The 20,523-nt window shown below is 37.5% G+C and overlaps 1 protein-coding gene across 2 annotated transcripts in view; it reads left to right on the top strand.

The window, feature by feature from the left end:
- LOC144452951 (neuron navigator 2-like) overlaps positions 1–20,523 on the top strand; it is a 251,620-nt gene that overhangs the window by 223,230 nt on the left and 7,867 nt on the right. Inside the window, exons 5-19 of one of the 2 annotated variants that reach the window (XM_078144186.1) lie at positions 2,825–3,023; positions 3,293–3,435; positions 3,853–4,013; positions 4,207–4,360; positions 5,191–5,329; positions 5,821–5,862; positions 6,097–6,287; positions 6,951–7,044; positions 9,280–9,354; positions 10,126–10,297; positions 11,537–11,647; positions 12,362–12,535; positions 13,320–13,635; positions 14,253–14,450; positions 16,024–16,094. In XM_078144186.1, the coding sequence (XP_078000312.1) occupies positions 2,825–3,023; positions 3,293–3,435; positions 3,853–4,013; positions 4,207–4,360; positions 5,191–5,329; positions 5,821–5,862; positions 6,097–6,287; positions 6,951–7,044; positions 9,280–9,354; positions 10,126–10,297; positions 11,537–11,647; positions 12,362–12,535; positions 13,320–13,635; positions 14,253–14,450; positions 16,024–16,094 (2,240 nt within the window). The remainder of the gene's footprint in view (positions 1–2,824; positions 3,024–3,292; positions 3,436–3,852; positions 4,014–4,206; positions 4,361–5,190; positions 5,330–5,820; positions 5,863–6,096; positions 6,288–6,950; positions 7,045–9,279; positions 9,355–10,125; positions 10,298–11,536; positions 11,648–12,361; positions 12,536–13,319; positions 13,636–14,252; positions 14,451–16,023; positions 16,095–20,523) is intronic. The other variant, XM_078144185.1, reaches the window with a different exon arrangement.

Below are 20,523 nucleotides of genomic sequence, written 5' to 3' on the forward strand. Positions count from 1 at the left end.
GCACATGCTAAACTACGGGTCAATGTCTAGTGCACACAGACCTGTCAAGTTATAGCTGACATGCCAAGGTTTGCAAACATTGATTTCAAAATCTTATACTGACAGTATCCCACTTCCATATAAAAACGCTATACAGAAAGAGATTATTGCTGCTTCATAGATATGACTGCAGATACTAAACCACAGGTCAATGTCTGGTGAAGGCATCTACATGTATACATTATCTGAAAGGCCAAGGTTTGACAGCTAGACTAGAATTCTAAATTCAAACATTTCACAAACATAACATTTATAAAGACACTCTATCTATACTGAAATCAGATTTGATTATCACAGCTTTTTCAATGACAACATAAAGCGATTGCAAAATGTCGGGTGAAGGCGGTCTGTCCATTAATTAATATAAAAGCAGTTTGAATGAATCTTCTTTTTCATCTCTGAGATTTTCAGAATTCTGACATTTGACGGCCATGAAATTTATAAAACACACATTGTATTGACATGAGATTATGGATACACTCTAGATGACTGTACGTATAGAAATCACAGGTCAGTGTCTGCTAAAGACAGACAAACTAAGGAGTGAGATCAGTGTTCAATGTATGATTAAAATTTAAATTCATGACAATAGCCCATTGGAGTACACCCCTGACAATGCTGACGAGACGTCAAGCGAAAATTTGAAATTCACTTCCAAGAATTTTTTTGACTCTGTGAGTAGAAATTTTCATTACTAAATTCTTTTAGTTTTTGGAGATGTGGTTTTTCAGCCGTTTTAGTTCTCATCCTACAAAAATGATTTTACTTAATAATGGAATCTGTTTTGTACCCCAAAATACAAATAATTCGAGAAAAATGAAAAAATGAAAACACTACATACTACTAGACACTGATTGGAAATTGATTGGTGCTGTCTGAAATGTTTTTGGGAAATTTAGTGAGAAGGGGTGTCTGCGGTGCAACGAAAAGAATTTATTTTTTTATTGTACATTGAGTTATTGATCTCTCCCCTAATGGCATACGGTATCTCTCAGCCATAGTTTTGTAGAGTAAAACCAGATTGCCAAATTCCAACATCTGACTACTTGCATTAGTTCTGATGATTATTGATCGATAAGTACACATATACAGGAAGTCTCAGGGTAGTGACTCTCATTCTAAATTCAGACGTCCCTTGTGATCATCTCTAGAATCTGGAAACCATCAAATTTGTGAGATTTGATTTCTTTACATGTCCCACATAGATAGGAACTGAGAATGTATAGCTTTAGATCAACTTTGTCAGTTTTCATTTCCTAACAATTAACAACTACACTTTTTCTTTACTATTTAAGGTTTGAAAGTGAACACATTTCAGTGACATAGAAGAAAATAAAACCTCTCTCTCATACTGTTGTGAGCTATTAATAAGAAAATGATATTCACCTTCAATAACTTTAGGACAAGATTACAAAATCTTTTGTTAGTAGGATTTGACTGACTGATTGAACTTGGAATCAGCATTCTCTGTTAAAAAGACTTGAAGTCATTCACCAAGAGAGATTTCTGTGAGGGCGACGTGTTTTCTCAAACTTATTTAACCCTTTAGCTATTTATACTCTCAACTCAAAAAATTTACTATCTCAAATTACGGACTGTTTACTTTGAAAAAAGTTGTTGTAGCGTTGAGTTTAACCACAACGGAAGCCCTGGGGGTGGGGGGGGGGGCCTCAATATGGATTGATTGACAGAGATTGAACTGAAACTTTACCTTGCCTTGACAGAGATGAACTACATGTATTGTTGTGAGAAAATGTCGTTGGTATAGGATTGATTTCTGTAGCAGGGAGTTATATGAAAAGGGAGTCTCATTTATTGGTACAGAAGTACTTTTACTGCCATGCACAGATGTATTTCAGTTAAACTTGACACAAAGGCGATACTGACAAGACATACTTTATACATAGCTATAAATAAAAGTGAATGTGGCAAGTACAAACAAGAACAGTTATGAATGATAAAAACGCTTTCCTGGAAAGGAATTCCAAATTTTCACTGATGTTGCAGCCAAGTCAGGGGTGTATTTACACTATGCTGTCATCACAGGTGATGTGTCTTGAGAGAAACGTCAAAAAAGTTTACTCAGCTAGGATCTGGATGCCTGCTTCCCGTTTTAGGTTGGGTTTAGGCACTTGAATATATTGACATGTCCATACCAGCTTACAAATACATTGTGTTGTATGTCAGAATATGACACTAATCCATTGATAGAGTAGGAATACTCTGAGGGAGTTAAAACCAAATCATAGATTACGTTTTAGTGTATAGTTCTGTGTTTAAAGTTGTAATCATGGTGTACAGTTTTTGTTTTGTACATTAACCCTTTCATGACTAGAGACGAGTTTTAAATAATATGGGGACCCAATTTATATGAATATTTTCATAATTACAATAATATTACGTTATTAGGAAGTAACATTTCTTTAATTCCAGTCTAAAATCAAGTTGATATATGCAAAAAACTTACATAAAACAAGAATTTTGTCCAAACAATTTTGGCGGGAATGTTTTCAGTGTTGAAGGGGTTAACTAAAAATAAGTTAGCTCAAGTAACAGATAAACAGCAGAGAACTGAATTTTAGTTCATTTGCAAAATTGGTATTTCTTGTAATTGATTTGTGAAGATGATAAAATTAACTTCAGGTCAACTGTAGATGGCGCACTTCAGTGTGTAAGTTTGTCAGTCTTGTTTGAAATGGTCACATTGTACATTTTAAAAATGGATTTTGATAATTTTATTGACAATATATTTAATCAATCACTTTGTATATGTTTATTATTGTAGGCTCACGTGGTATCTGCGTTCGAGCAGAGCCTTTCCAATATGACAAACAGACTACAAGCCTTGTCAAGTTGTGCAGACCAGAAAGACTCTGAGCTGAGAGAACTTAGAGAAACAATCGAAGCCTTGAAGAAGCAAAGTGCTGAAAGCAGACAGTTAATGGCAGGAGATCCTACATTGAGAAGACCATTCAAAGATAGAAGTATGTACTGCCCTCTATTGTTACCATTTCTTGTTCTTTTGTTTTTGTTTGTCAAGTCTCGAAGTATGTATATGTAATGACCTCCATATCTTAATACTAGGGCTTGTTTTTCACTGCAAAGCTAAAAGTATACCCTCTATTTATGTAATATTGTATTCTTTTGTTTTTCCATATTTTGTCATTTTCCCATTCTTGTGTAATTTGGAGTTGTATCACGGCATACTTTACAGACTAAGCAATATTGATGTATGACTTGTACATTTTTACAGCAATTTCTGAGCCTAGAATGAGTCGACAGTTGTCTACTGACAGTATGTCTAGTACAACTAGTTTTACCAGTCTATCTAGTGTTGGCAGTGTTACGGATACTGAACCTTGTACGGATAAATCTAAGAAAAAAAAGAAAAGCTGGGTAAGTAGTCTTTCTACAGTGTGTTTGTATGTTGAATGCAAGTATACTAGTTTTACCCTGAAAGGAGTTGATGGTGGTGGTGGTGGTGGTGGTGGCGGTGGTGTGGTGGTGGTAGTGGTGGTGGTGGTGGTGGTGGTGGTGGTGGTGGTGGTAGTGGTGGTCAAGTAGGAGGGGGGGATATTTTGTGGTATGTGTTCATGTATGAATATAGCTTAAATGTCAAACTACTCTGTTTTATCACTTTGCAACTGCAGCGTCTTTTGAATCATGTTATAAAATGTATGTGTGTGTGTGTGTATGTGTGTCTGTCTGTGTGTGTGTGTGTGTGTGTGTGTGTGTGTGTGTGTGTGTGTGTGTGTGTGTGTGTGTGTGTGTTGATTCAATAATGATTTTGTATTTTCCTATTTATTTTTTCAGTTGAGGACATCCTTCAGGTCACCATTCTCTCGGAAGAAAAACAAGAGTGGTGCACAGACAGATGTTGAGGATCTTGATACAAGTCCATCATCTCCTAATTATCCCTGTGGTTCAGCACTCAATGCTAATGCATTGCTTAAATCATCTGCTTCCACATCAGCGTAAGTTTTCTTATTGTTCATCTCAGCGTTCCCACTGGTTGCAAACCATAAATAGCGCCCTCTAGTGGCACAAACTAAATAGCGCCCTCTGGTGGCAAAACAAAAATAGCGCCCTCTGGTGGCAAACTATACATTTCATACAGAATTCATGATTTCTTTCAAACAAATTAAGTACATTTTAACCTTTATACAGAATTTATGATGATGCAGTTGCCAATTCTGAGACACTAACTGCATTAAGGAAGCAACTACGTGATAAAGAGATGAAATTGACAGACACCAGATTAGACGCCTTATCATCTGCTCACCAACTAGACCAACTTAAAGAAAGTATGAACAAAATGAAGGTAAGTATTTCATTTTACGAATTTTTAGTATTTAGTATTCCGACTTACATAGTTCTACCAAACATATTGCTTCAGAGAAGTTTTCAAAAATATAGATTTCTTTCAAATAGTGTTTAACGTACGGACTATCTCAAGCGTACTTAAATAGATTTCATAGCAGTGATACATGTTATATAGCACAGCAGTTATACAGTTCAAACATACACACCGTTGTATGCCTCACTCCAAAACGTAGCCAGCAACTAGAGATGCTCAAACAAAACTTTAGTTGTAAGCATAACATTACATAATTTAGAAGAGACGTTTTCTCCAACTGAACTTTGACATCATGCAAATAAACCAAATTCTGTATTTTGGTCCCATCCAATGGGATGGGTAAGAGGTATTATAGGGGTTGCAATGGTACACATCGATGTTAGTCACATGTTAGTCACATGTTAGTGTCACATGTCAGTCAACAAACAAAATGTACCTCGTCCAGACATAGGTGTCAACGGTACACATCGGATGTTAGTCACATGTTAGTGACATGTTAGTGAACAAAACAAAATGTACCTCATCCAGACATAGGTGTCAATGGTACACATCGATGTTAGTCACATGTTAGTGTCACATGTTAGTCAACAAACAAAATGTACCTCATCCAGACATAGGTGTCAACGGTACACATCGATGTTAGTCACATGTTAGTCACATGTTAGTGTCACATGTTAGTCAACAAAACAACATGCACCTCATCCAGACATAGGTGTCAGGTGACGTACCACTACATGTAACTGAAAAGGAATAACGCAGATTAGTAACTGTAGTAATAAATTTGTATTTGACAGAATGAAATGATGACATTAAAACAAGAGAATGAAAGGTTACACAGACAGGCAAATGTAGAAAAATCTCTCAACACCAGTACATCGCAGTTATCAGATATCTCTACATTGTCATCAAAACGACTCAGCAGAGACTCCCTAGGTAAGTGTGAATATGGTACCAATATTTAAAACATACTCCCTAAGTAATTGGATATTATCAATATCTGATAGTGACTCCCTAGGTAAATATGGATATATTATTGATATCTGAGAGAGGCTCCCTAGGTAAGTGTGAATATGGTACAATAGTTAAAACAATACTCCCTAATTAAGTGTGGATATTATCAATATCTGATAGTGACTCCCTAGGTAAATATGGATATATTATTGATATCTCTCCCTGGGTAAATGCGAATATGGTACAATAGTTAAAACATACTCCCTAAGTAAGTGTGGATATTATCAATATCTGATAGAGACTCCCTAGGTGAATATGGATATGTTATTGATATCTGAAAGACATACACAATGGAAATATTGTACTAAGTAAATTATTATTTCGTTAAAGTAAATAATAAGTACTACAAAATATGGCTTTTCATGTATCCCTTGAATATTACAAATTAAACTTGTTAAAATTTGAAATTACAGATCATCACAGACTTAGTATGGCATCAGACCATGGCAGTCTTGGTGAGTACATTCTTTGATTTCTATTGGCTAACAGTTGAGAAACAATGACCAATCAAATAACTAGATAGTGTGATTTGGTTTTCTCTGTGAAGATACGCTATTGGATGACAGTTCAGGGACAAGAACCAATGAAATAATGTGTATGATTTGAATTTGTGTACAGATATTCTATTGGATGATAGTTTAGAAGCAACAACCAATGAAATAATGTGTATGATTTGAATTTGTGTACAGATATTCTATTGGATGACAGTTCAGGAACAACAACCAATGGTCGGCGAGTAATAGTGGGTGTGTCTGTTGGACATCTTGATCCAGCTAAAGTTATGGGTTCTAAAATACCAAAAGTACTGATTGGTACACTGAGTATTAGTAGTAAAACTAAGTGGGATGCTTTGGATAATGTAGTCAGGAGAATATTTAAGGTAAGTGTTGACAATTTATGATAGAAGTTGGGTTTTTTTAGTATGTTTAGTGCTTTGTATGCAAAGGTAACATAACAAAAGATACAGACACAGAATACATACATACATACATACATACATACATACATACATACATACATACATACATACATACATACATACATACATACATACACACACACACACACACACATACATACATACATACATACATACACACACACATACATACATACATACATACATACATACATACATATGTACACACAGACATGACATGTACATATGTGCTTACATACTCACACACACACACACACACACACACACACACACACACACACACACACACACACACACACACAGAAAGAGATTTGTTGCTTAATCAATTTTGACCACAATAACCAGAAGTTACACATTGAGTTTGTAGTAAATTAATATTACAATCCGTGTTTATTGCATAACAACTTAATATAGCAATCATGGTAAAGCATACAAAAATAACTTGACATACACAAATAAAGTGAATACAATCGTTTAGCCAACTGCTGGTTCATCATCTGAGATCAAAATATGCAGTTTGTTTTAGAAAATTTGTTTTAAAAATTGAAATATACAAAATAAATTTCCTATGGCCACTTTAAAATATGTGCCATTTTTTCACAGGAGTATGTTCTGAGGATAGATCCGGTGACCAACCTTGGATTGAATGCAGAAAGTGTATTCAGTTATGAAGTAGGAGAAATTCACAGAACAAAAGGTATACTCATTTTTTAACCACCCTTCCCTGTCCCCCTCCCCCTCCCCCTTCCTTTAGTTAATTTAAGAAAAAACAAAGAAACAGGTGAATGCATTTTCTTTTAATATTTCATGCATGGAGAAAAAAAAGTGAATTTATCTATCAATCAATTAAATTTCTATAGCGTCGATTTCCAGAGCAATGTTCTGTTCAGTAGCACTGAGTGGCTAAAGTACACCATATGCTTTGGTGAACAAATAAGTATTCAGTTTTGTTTTGAAACAATCCAGACTGGAGGCTTGGTGAATGTCAAGTGGCAAAGAGTTCCATAGTTTGGGGGTGACATATCAGATCTTACAATTTCAAAAAAAAATCCCCTCACCCAACAGCCCTTTCTTCCTTTCATGGATAAAAATGAAAAAGAAAGAGTTGAATGTATCTAAAAAAACATTCTCGCAAACCAGAGCTGTTATTTCTTCTGCGAACTTCAAAATAATGAGACGTTGACATTCCTTACACCCATTCCCTCTCCTTACACCCATTTCTTTTCCTTACACCCATTCCTTCTCCTTTCACCCATTCCTTTTCCTTACACCCATTCCCTCTCCTTACACCCATTCCCTCTCCTTATACCCATTCCCTCTCCTAATACACCCATTCCCTCTCCTTATACCCATTCCCTCTCCTTACACCCATTCCTTCTCCTTACACCCATTCCCTCTCCTTATACCCATTCCCTCCCCTTACACCCATTCCCTCTCCTTACACCCATTCCCTCTCCTTACACCCATTCCCTCTCCTTACACCCATTCCCTCTTCTTACACCCATTCCCTCTTCTTACACCCATTCCCTCTTCTTACACCCATTCCCTCTCCTTACACCCTTTCCTTTCCCTTACACCCATTCCCTCTCCTTATACCCATTCCTTTCCCTTACACTCATTCCCTCTCCTTACACCCATTCCCTCTTCTTACACCCATTCCCTCTCCTTACACCCATTCCCTCTCCTTACACCCATTCCCTCTCCTTACACCCATTCCCTCTCCTTACACCCATTCCCTCTCCTTACACCCATTCCCTCTTCTTACACCCATTCCCTCTCCTTACACCCTTTCCTTTCCCTTACACCCATTCCCTCTCCTTACACCCTTTCCTTTCCCTTACACCCATTCCCTCTCCTTACACCCATTCCCTCTCCTTACACCCATTCCCTCTCCTTACACCCATTCCCTCTCCTTACACCCATTCCCTCTCCTTACACCCATTCCCTCTCCTTACACCCATTCCCTCTCCTTACACCCATTCCCTCTCCTTACACCCATTCCCTCTCCTTTCACCCATTCCCTCTCCTTACACCCATTCCTTTTCCTTACACCCATTCCCTCTCCTTACACCCATTCCTTTTCCTTACACCCATTCCCTCTCCTTTCACCCATTCCCTCTCCTTACACCCATTCCCTCTCCTTACACCCATTCCCTCTCCTTACACCCATTCCCTCTCCTTACACTCATTCCTTTTCCTTACACCCATTCCCTCTCCTTTCACCCATTCCTTTTCCTTACACCCATTCCCTCTCCTTACACCCATTCCCTCTCCTTTCACCCATTCCTTTTCCTTACACCCATTCCCTCTCCTTACACCCATTCCCTCTCCTTTCACCCATTCCCTCTCCTTACACTCATTCCTTCTTCTTACACCCATTCCCTCTCCTTACACCCATTCCCTCTCCTTACACCCATTCCCTCTCCTTACACCCATTCCCTCTCCTTACACCCATTCCCTCTCCTTACACCCATTCCCTCTCCTTACACTCATTCCTTTTCCTTACACCCATTCCCTCTCCTTTCACCCATTCCTTTTCCTTACACCCATTCCCTCTCTCCTTACACCCATTCCCTCTCCTTTCACCCATTCCTTTTCCTTACACCCATTCCCTCTCCTTACACCCATTCCCTCTCCTTACACCCATTCCCTCTCCTTACACCCATTCCCTCTCCTTACACCCATTCCTTCTCCGTACACCCATTCCCTCTCCGTACACCCATTCCCTCTCCTTATACCCATTCCCTCTCCTTACACCCATTCCCTCTCCTTACACCCTTTCCTTCTCCTTACACCCATTCCCTCTCCTTACACCCTTTCCTTTTAGTATTTTATCGAAGGAAAATGACAAATGGTGAATAGGTTATTTTATAATGACTGCTGTATTCAAGTGTTCAATGCTGATCATAAGTTTATGTTTCATTTTTATCAGATGGTGAACCACCAGAGTTGTTGCCATGTGGATATCTAGTTGGTGAAAGTAACTCTATCACAATTCACCTTAAAAGTAAGTAATATCTCATGTGTAGCATTTCCTTGTTTTTTTAGATAGATATCACGGTTCCTCTGAGAAAGAACGAGAAATTCAAATACTTTATTGTCCAAAACATATAATGGAAAATTTCCTTTTGGCATCACTGAAATCTCAATATTCAAATAAGTATGCTATCCACAGACTATAGATGTCAAGTGAATACTAACAAATTCATTGCAACATGTCATAATTATCAAGCATATGTTGTTTCAAGTCAGAAATTGTCAGCTTTTGAAAAAAAGACAAATAGGCCATTTCAGACTGTCAACAGGAAATTGAGAATACAGCGCCCTCGCTCAAATTGAAGGTATCATCACCTCATTGTACCGTTTCCTAAGAGCTTTGTCCCTTGGTATTCTGTAGAAGTGTAAATCAGGGATGTTTTTCGTATTGTTCAGACATTAAGGAAAGCAGCAGTGCTGTATGATTAACTGAGTAACCTATACCATGTATACCCCCAAAGGTACACACAGACAGGAAGTAGAGCACTACCACACAGACAGGAAGTAGAGCGCCACCATGGCAAATTTTCAAAAAGGCCTATTCACAAATGTATTAAGTTTTAGAGGTTATTTTCATAAAGTGTTGTAAAATCAGAGAGATTCAGAGTAGCTGTGATGCTTTGGTCTTTGTAACACTAAATGAACATATCGTTTCCTCTCCAGATGTACTTCAGGATAGTTTTTATGCCTTGGGTCTGTGCAATATTAAAATTTTCAAATCAACATCTCTTTTCATCTCCAGATGTTCTACAGGGTAGCTGTGATGCTTTGGTCTTTGAAACGTTAATTCCAAAGAGTGTCATGCAGAGGTATATATCACTGTTATTGGAACACAGAAGAATCATATTGTGTGGGCCTAGTGGTACAGGAAAGACTTACCTTGCACAGAAACTAGCAGAGCATATAGTACTCAGGTAAGGTCATAGAATTTATATACTTGAAACTTTACATGTAGGTGCGATGTTTTGCTGGCCCTAGGCAACTGTGGACTGACTAGGAAAGCCTTGGCAGTTCCACAGTATTGTGATACACCATATAGTACAGTGGTAAGGTCATAGAAGTTATCTGCTTGAAACTTTACACTGAGCTCGCAGGTGCTATGCTTTGCCGACCCTGGGTGAGTCCGGGATAGACTGGACTGATTGGGAATGCCTTGACAGTTCCATAGGTGAGTCTGGGACAGACTGGACTGATTGGGAATGCCTTGACAGTTCCATAGGTGAGTCTGGGACAGACTGGACTGATTGGGAATGCCTTGACAGTTCCATAGGTGAGTCTGGGACAGACTGGACTGATTGGGAATGCCTTGACAGTTCCATAGGTGAGTCTGGGACAGACTGGACTGATTGGGAATGCCTTGACAGTTCCTTAGGTGAGTCTGGGACAGACTGGACTGATTGGGAATGCCTTGACAGTTCCATAGGTGAGTCTGGGATAGACTGGACTGATTGGGAATGCCTTGACAGTTCCATAGGTGAGTCTGGGACAGACTGGACTGATTGGGAATGCCTTGACAGTTCCATAGGTGAGTCTGGGATAGACTGGACTGATTGGGAATGCCTTGACAGTTCCATAGGTGAGTCTGGGATAGACTGGACTGATTGGAAATGCCTTGACAGTTCCATAGGTGAGTCTGGGATAGACTGGACTGATTGGGAATGCCTTGACAGTTCCATAGGTGAGTCTGGGACAGACTGGACTGATTGGAAATGCCTTGACTGTTCCATACTGCTAGCGATGTGATATTGAGATTGCAACACAGCCCTGCCATGTAGTCTCAAACCTGAATGGAGTTCACTTGAATTGTCTTGATTTATGTCTGTATAAAAAAAATCACTATCAGCAATTACCAGCACAAAAACATTTTGTAAAGAAAGGGGAATGCCACTGCAGGAAATAAAGTCATTTTTCATAAACTATGGGTTCTGGAGAATCCTTTCATGAAGTCACATGATCTACATTATTTGAATTACCAAGAAACACTAAATTGAAACTTGTGCCTTGGAGGTCGTTGTCATGGACATACATTGTCTCATAGGAACCAGCAGACATACATAATACCCATATTAGAACCTAAATATTCATTATTTTTTATTAAAAGTATATTTATGGATATTAAAAATAGTTTTTTGTTTACTGTTGTTTATTGTCAGGGCTGGTAAAGAACCTAGTGAAGGATCAATTGCAACGTTTAATGTGGATCACAAATCCTGTAAAGAACTTCGACAATATCTTGCCAATATTGCTGACCAATGTGAAAGCAAGTAAGTAAACTATGACTTTATATTCATTAATTCATTTAACCACATTCTGTGCAATTTTGAACTCATTGACTTCAGCTGTTCATGGAATAACACATTACTACATAATGACTGAAAGGGGTTTGTCTTTACCGGTTACTTGATATGCAGTATTTACTAACTCAGTTTATGTATTTTATCGAAGTCACAAATAATTGCAGAAAGCAAGATAGTAATCCTGTTTTGTTCAACTTGTAGTTAGTGCAGTTCTTTTCAGTTAATTAAAGTGGTGATATGGATATATTGGGTATTTATTTTGGATTTTTAATTTATAAAACAACTTTACTATGTTTTTCGTGAAAAAAAAACGTGAAATAGCATATACCAAGTCCATGTTTGTAACTCAATAAATTGCAAAAAGATACGAAAAATGTAAAATGTTTGGTATTATTGTACGTACAATAACAATGTTTTTACACTTTTCGCCTCTTTTTGCAATTTATTGAGTTACAAACACAGACTTGGTACATGTTATATCACATTATTTTTTCTAGTAGAAAAACATAGTAAAGTTGTTTTATGAATGACAAATCCAAAATAAATACTCAATTCTTATCCATATGACCACTTTAACAGGACTATTTGTTCTCCTACTGATCGCATATGTAATTAATTTCTGCGCAAGGAACTTGCCGCAGTATTCATCACTTATTGAATTATTTATGTTTTTTCTTTCAGTGCCAACGATTTACCAAGTGTGATTATTTTAGATAATTTACATCATGTTGGATCTTTGGGAGAAGTATTCAATGGTTTCCTGAGTTGTCGATACCAAGTCTGTCCATACATTATAGGAACTATGAATCAAGCCACATGTTCAACAACAAATTTACAATTACACCATAATTTCAGGTAAGATCTCACATTTATCCAGGCATGTCTCGATATCAGTTGAGATTTACTCTAGCATGTCTCTGTATCAGCTGAGATAAGGCCTAAAAAAATTGTTTGGTTCCGATTACCCGACCCCACCTAGTTTTCCACACCAATCCTAACATTTTTTTTTACTTATTCAAGTCTTGCAAGAAAAATTGGATGCGGAAACTGACTTTGAATATTACCCGATTGATAGAGAAAGGTTCTACAGCACACTGTACTCTCTTGCTAAATAACAATTCTTGCATGACTGTGACTAACTGTGCACACGGTCACCATCTTCAGAGTCATAGCTTGGTCTGTTATAAATTAAAAGTCAACATCTTATAAATTTTGTCCACAAGTTTGATTTAAATTTTGCTCTGATAAGTTAATTTGCATACAGTACATGTATATATTCCCTAGTTTGAAGTAGTCAGCTTGCATTGTTTGAAGTGGTCAGCTTGCATTGTTTGAAGTGGTCAGCTTGCATTGTTTGAAGTGGTCAGCTTGCATTGTTTGAAGTGGTCAGCTTGCATTGTTTGAAGTGGTCATCTTGCATTGTTTGAAGCGATCAACTTGCATTGTTTGAAGCAGTCATCTTGCATTGTTTGAAGTGGTCATCTTGCATTGTTTGCAGCGGTCATCTTGCATTGTTTGAAGTGGTCATCTTGCATTGTTTGAAGTGGTCATCTTGCATTGTTTGAAGCAGTCATCTTGCAATGCATTGTTTGAATTGTAAGACTCATAAATCAAACTTGCTTATTTCTTTGATGTACAGATGGGTATTATGTGCCAACCACATGGAGCCAGTCAAGGGTTTCCTGGGCAGGTATCTACGACGCAAACTTGTAGAGACTGAAGTGCAGACAAACAGTAGAAACAATGATCTAAACAAGATAATTGAATGGATGCCTAAAGTTTGGCAGCATTTGAACAAATTCCTTGAAACACATAATTCTTCTGACGTCACCATTGGACCTAGGTTGTTCTTATCCTGCCCAATAGATCTAGCCGGATCACAGGTCTGGTTTACAGACCTCTGGAATTACTCCATCGTTCCGTATTTACTGGAAGCAATTAGGGAAGGCTTGCAGGTAAGATGCGAAGGGAGATAAGTCACTGTCAATTAAATTCTTTGTCTGTCGTCCATGTACAATTGGTAGATGTAGAAAATATTAACATTTCTTTTGCCGAAAATTTTCACGGCAGGTCACATTTCATACTATTTTAAATGGAAAGACTGCACAGATATCTTCAGAATAACTACACATATTTCTAAATAGTTGTTTAAGACAATCAAACTTTGGATTTTGACATTTATATTTCACCAGTCTAGTAGATTTAGGTACAAACAGAAAATGAATTTTACATGACATGGTACATTTGTAGCACTGAGTTGTTTTGTATGTGTGTGTGTGTGTGTGTGTGTGTGTGTGCGTGTGCATGTGTGTGTGTGCGTGTGAATGTATATGTATGTGTGTATGTATGTATGTGTGTGTGTATGTATGTGTGTATGTATGTATGTATGTATGTATGTGATGTTTTCAACCCAATGAATCGACAGGTACACCGCATGTGATTGGTTGGCAAGTGTCAATTATTTGAACATTTGAATATTAAATACATTGTAAAGACAATTAGTTGAATTAATTGAGAAGCATATGTCATTTATACATATAGTTCAATACACCAGATAAATCTTTGTTAACAGATGTATGGCCGCAAAGCACAATGGGAAGATCCTGCAGAATGGGTGATTGACAGCTATCCTTGGGCACCACCAACCGGTTCAGACTGGCCATCGTTACTAAGGTTACGACCTGAAGATGTCGGCTTTGATGGATATAGAGCAGAAAGTGGGGCCAAATCAACACAGAGTGCACAAAGTGATGTTGAAGGTGATCCACTGGTAAGTTTGACAAACCCTTACACCCCCTATTTCATTGTGTCCAGGTCCAGGCTAACCATTAGAATGAGTGGGTCAAACCACAACACGGGGATGTATATTAACATAACTTTTAGCTCAGATTAATTTTTCCAGATTCATTTTCTGTCAATATCATTACATCTGGGCAAAAATTATCATTTAGAACTTTGATAAATCAAATGGTTTTGTAGTATCCCTCGGACGGTATCCATCCTATCTAAGACATCCAGACTGTCTTAATATGAATTAAAAGAATCTCAAATGTGTACGGACACTGCTTTTTATTTATAAATTTGAATTGACCGAGTACTATGTAGGTATATCAGATACTGTTATATGAATGGATGATAGACAAGAACCAAGCAGCAGTTAGGGCTGAGATCAATAGCTCAATGTAGGATAAAAAACCTATGATGATCTTTGAATGAGTTTTGGCATTTCTAAATTTACCCTCATTTACTAAACTCATTATAATTAAAATTCTAGAATTTACAGTAGTTGTATGCTGTAGTAATAGGTGGTAGTAATTATGACTGACCTAGTTGGTAGTAGTTATGATTGACCTTTGACCTGTAACCTACCTAGAGGTCAAAGTTAACCATCTCCTTGCCCTATATTGTATCCCATATTTTCTCAAAATTACCCGTAGTTTAATACTGTAGTGTTAATTTGGTAGTATTAATGATTGACCTTTCAACTTTAAAGTGATTGACCTTTGAACTTTGGAGTGGCACAAGCTGAGTTTATGAACTTTTTACTCACTTTTAAATACTTGCATAAAACCTTGATGAAACTATTCTAAAGTCAATGCTTGCCTTCAAAGACCTTTGACATTATAAATTGTCTTCTGGCATTGTTAGAACAGTTCATTACATAGTAGAGATTTTCTCAACATTTTTTACAACCCATAACTACACCAAAGTAAAGCTTTTTCTGTATGTACCACAATTGTTTATAGCACCCATATCAAATACAACCCATAACACCAAAGTAAAACATTTTCTGTATATACCACAATCGATTATAGCATCCATATCAAATACAACCAATAACACCAAAGTAAAACATTTTCTGTCTGTACCACAATTATTTATAGCATCCATATCAAGTACAACCCATAACACCAAAGCATTTTCTGTATGTACCGCAATTGTTTATAGCATCCATATCAAGTGTAAAAGTATACTGTTTCATTTGCTAATTGACCACATTAGAAAGGCCATATGCTGGGCTTGTAAATAAACCAATTGAAACAGTATATTTTTCCACTTGATGTGAATGCAATAAAGGAAAGTGCTTTACTTCAGTGTTACCAGTTGTAAAAGTATCAAAAAATACATCATCAGAATAATTTATATTATATCTTAATACTGGTTTGAGTTCAGTCAATTGCAAGTGACGATTAAATAGGTGTAATACTGTGAATACCTTTAAATATACAGAAAAGGTTATACCCAAAAACATATCAACTCAGCTTGTGTTCCTTCAACTTAATATCTAATAAGGGGTCAAAGGTGAAATATATCCTGTATTTTTTCTCTTCTACTCTTACTAGCTGAGCATGTTAATGCATTTACAAGAAGCAGCGAGTTACTCAAGTCCTCAGAGTTGTGAAAGTAACAGTAGGTACGTTTAGGGTTACTACTAAAAAACCGACGCTTTGCATGGCGTGACGCAGTAATTGTTGTAGTCGTAATGTGGTGTTTCGTAGTAGTTGTAGAATGTAGTGACCGCATTATTTCATAGTGGCCATATAGCGAAATGAAGCAATTGTTAGTAGTGTTTTGACTGCACAGTTTCATAGTAGCTGTAAAAGGAATGACACAACAGCATTCTAACTTTTTGTGTGGTAGCTGTAGACCAAGTGACCACATAAGTAATGGCAAAACAGCATTTTAACTGTGTTCTGTAGCAGCCATATACACTTGAAGAACTTAAGAGACCACATCAGAAAATGGTGTTCTGTCTCTATAGTTTTGTGCTAGTCTAGTTCCTATACAGTATCATTACCATTTACACCTCCACTCACATAGTCTAGTTCCTATACAGTATCGTTACCATTTACACCTCCACTCACATAGTCTAGTTCCTATACAGTATCGTTACCATTTACACCTCCACTCACATAGTCTAGTTCCTATACAGTATCGTTACCATTTACACCTCCACTCACATAGTCTAGTTCCTATACAGTATCATTACCATTTACACCTCCACTCACATAGTCTAGTTCCTATACAGTATCGTTACCATTTACACCTCCACTCACATAGTCTAGTTCCTATACAGTATCATTACCATTTACACCTCCACTCACAGTCTAGTTCCTGTACAGTATCGTTACCATTTACACCTCCACTCACATAGTCTAGTTCATGTACGGTATCGTTACCATTTACACCTCCACTCACATAGTCTAGTTCATGTACGGTATCGTTACCATTTACACCTCCACTCACATAGTCTAGTTCCTATACAGTATCGTTACCATTTACACCTCCACTCACATAGTCTAGTTCATGTACGGTATCGTTACCATTTACACCTCCACTCACATAGTCTAGTTCCTATACAGTATCGTTACCATTTACACCTCCACTCACATAGTCTAGTTCCTATACAGTATCGTTACCATTTACACCTCCACTCACATAGTCTAGTTCCTATACAGTATTGTTACCATTTACACCTCCACTCACATAGTCTAGTTCCTATACAGTATTGTTACCATTTACACCTCCACTCACATAGTCTAGTTCCTATACAGTATTGTTACCATTTACACCTCCACTCACATAGTCTAGTTCCTATACAGTATCGTTACCATTTACACCTCCACTCACAGTCTAGTTCCTATACAGTATCGTTACCATTTACACCTCCACTCACATAGTCTAGTTCCTATACAGTATTGTTACCATTTACACCTCCACTCACATAGTCTAGTTCCTATACAGTATTGTTACCATTTACACCTCCACTCACATAGTCTAGTTCCTATACAGTATTGTTACCATTTACACCTCCACTCACATAGTCTAGTTCCTATACAGTATCGTTACCATTTACACCTCCACTCACAGTCTAGTTCCTATACAGTATCGTTACCATTTACACCTCCACTCACAGTCTAGTTCCTGTACAGTATCATTACCATTTACACCTCCACTCACAGTCTAGTTCCTGTACAGTATCATTACCATTTACACCTCCACTCACATAGTCTAGTTCCTATACAGTATCATTACCATTTACACCTCCACTCACAGTCTAGTTCCTGTACAGTATCATTACCATTTACACCTCCACTCACATAGTCTAGTTCCTGTACAGTATCGTTACCATTTACACCTCCACTCACAGTCTAGTTCCTATACAGTATCGTTACCATTTACACCTCCACTCACATAGTCTAGTTCCTATACAGTATCATTACCATTTACACCTCCACTCACATAGTCTAGTTCCTATACAGTATCGTTACCATTTACACCTCCACTCACATAGTCTAGTTCCTATACAGTATCGTTACCATTTACACCTCCACTCACAGTCTAGTTCCTATACAGTATCATTACCATTTACACCTCCACTCACATAGTCTAGTTCCTATACAGTATCGTTACCATTTACACCTCCACTCACACAGTCTAGTTCCTATACAGTATCGTTACCATTTACACCTCCACTCACATAGTCTAGTTCCTATGCAGTATCATTACCATTTACACCTCCACTCACATAGTCTAGTTCCTATACAGTATCATTACCATTTACACCTCCACTATAGTCTAGTTCCTATACAGTATCATTACCATTTACACCTCCACTCACATAGTCTAGTTCCTATACAGTATCATTACCATTTACAACTCCACTCACATAGTCTAGTTCCTATACAGTATCGTTACCATTTACAACTCCACTCACATAGTCTAGTTCCTATACAGTATCGTTACCATTTACAACTCCACTCACATAGTCTAGTTCCTATACAGTATCATTACCATTTACAACTCCACTCACATAGTCTAGTTCCTATACAGTATCATTACCATTTACAACTCCACTCACATAGTCTAGTTCCTATACAGTATCGTTACCATTTACACCTCCACTCACATAGTCTAGTTCCTATACAGTATCGTTACCATTTACACCTCCACTCACATAGTCTAGTTCCTATACAGTATCATTACCATTTACAACTCCACTCACATAGTCTAGTTCTTATACAGTATCGTTACCATTTACAACTCCACTCACATAGTCTAGTTCCTATACAGTATCGTTACCATTTACACCTCCACTCACATAGTCTAGTTCCTATACAGTATCGTTACCATTTACAACTCCACTCACATAGTCTAGTTCCTATACAGTATCGTTACCATTTACACCTCCACTCACATAGTCTAGTTCCTATACAGTATCATTATCATTTACACCTCCACTCACATAGTCTAGTTCCTATACAGTATCATTACCATTTACAACTCCACTCACATAGTCTAGTTCCTATACAGTATCATTACCATTTACACCTCCACTCACATAGTCTAGTTCCTATACAGTATCATTACCATTTACACCTCCACTCACATAGTCTAGTTCCTATACAGTATCATTACCATTTACACCTCCACTCACAGTCTAGTTCCTATACAGTATCGTTACCATTTACACCTCCACTCACATAGTCTAGTTCCTATACAGTATCGTTACCATTTACACCTCCACTCACATAGTCTAGTTCCTATACAGTATCATTACCATTTACACCTCCACTCACATAGTCTAGTTCCTATACATTATCATTACCATTTACACCTCCACTCACATAGTCTAGTTCCTATACAGTATCATTATCATTTACACCTCCACTCACAGTCTAGTTCCTATACATTATCATTACCATTTACACCTCCACTCACAGTCTAGTTCCTATACAGTATCATTACCATTTACACCTCCACTCACATAGTCTAGTTCCTATATGGTATCATTACCATTTACATCTCCACTCACATAGTCTAGTTCCTATACAGTATCATTACCATTTACAACTCCACTCACATAGTCTAGTTCCTATACAGTATCATTACCATTTACACCTCCACTCACATAGTCTAGTTCCTATACAGTATCGTTACCATTTACACCTCCACTCACATAGTCTAGTTCCTATACAGTATCGTTACCATTTACACCTCCACTCACATAGTCTAGTTCCTATACAGTATCGTTACCATTTACACCTCCACTCACATAGTCTAGTTCCTATACAGTATCGTTACCATTTACAACTCCACTCACATAGTCTAGTTCCTATACAGTATCGTTACCATTTACACCTCCACTCACATAGTCTAGTTCCTATACAGTATCGTTACCATTTACAACTCCACTCACATAGTCTAGTTCCTATACAGTATCATTACCATTTACACCTCCACTCACATAGTCTAGTTCCTATACAGTATCATTACCATTTACAACTCCACTCACATAGTCTAGTTCCTATACAGTATCATTACCATTTACAACTCCACTCACATAGTCTAGTTCCTATACAGTATCGTTACCATTTACAACTCCACTCACATAGTCTAGTTCCTATACAGTATCATTACCATTTACAACTCCACTCACATAGTCTAGTTCCTGTACAGTATCGTTACCATTTACAACTCCACTCACATAGTCTAGTTCCTATACAGTATCATTACCATTTACAACTCCACTCACAGTCTAGTTCCTATACAGTATCGTTACCATTTACACCTCCACTCACATAGTCTAGTTCCTATACAGTATCATTACCATTTACAACTCCACTCCCAGTCTAGTTCCTATACTGTATCATTACCATTTACACCTCCACTCACAGTCTAGTTCCTGTACAGTATCGTTACCATTTACACCTCCACTCACATAGTCTAGTTCCTATACAGTATCATTACCATTTACAACTCCACTCCCAGTCTAGTTCCTATACTGTATCATTACCATTTACACCTCCACTCACATAGTCTAGTTCCTGTACAGTATCGTT

This window comes from Glandiceps talaboti, chromosome 23 (genome assembly GCF_964340395.1).
Source record: "Glandiceps talaboti chromosome 23, keGlaTala1.1, whole genome shotgun sequence".
NCBI lineage: Eukaryota > Metazoa > Hemichordata > Enteropneusta > Spengelidae > Glandiceps > Glandiceps talaboti.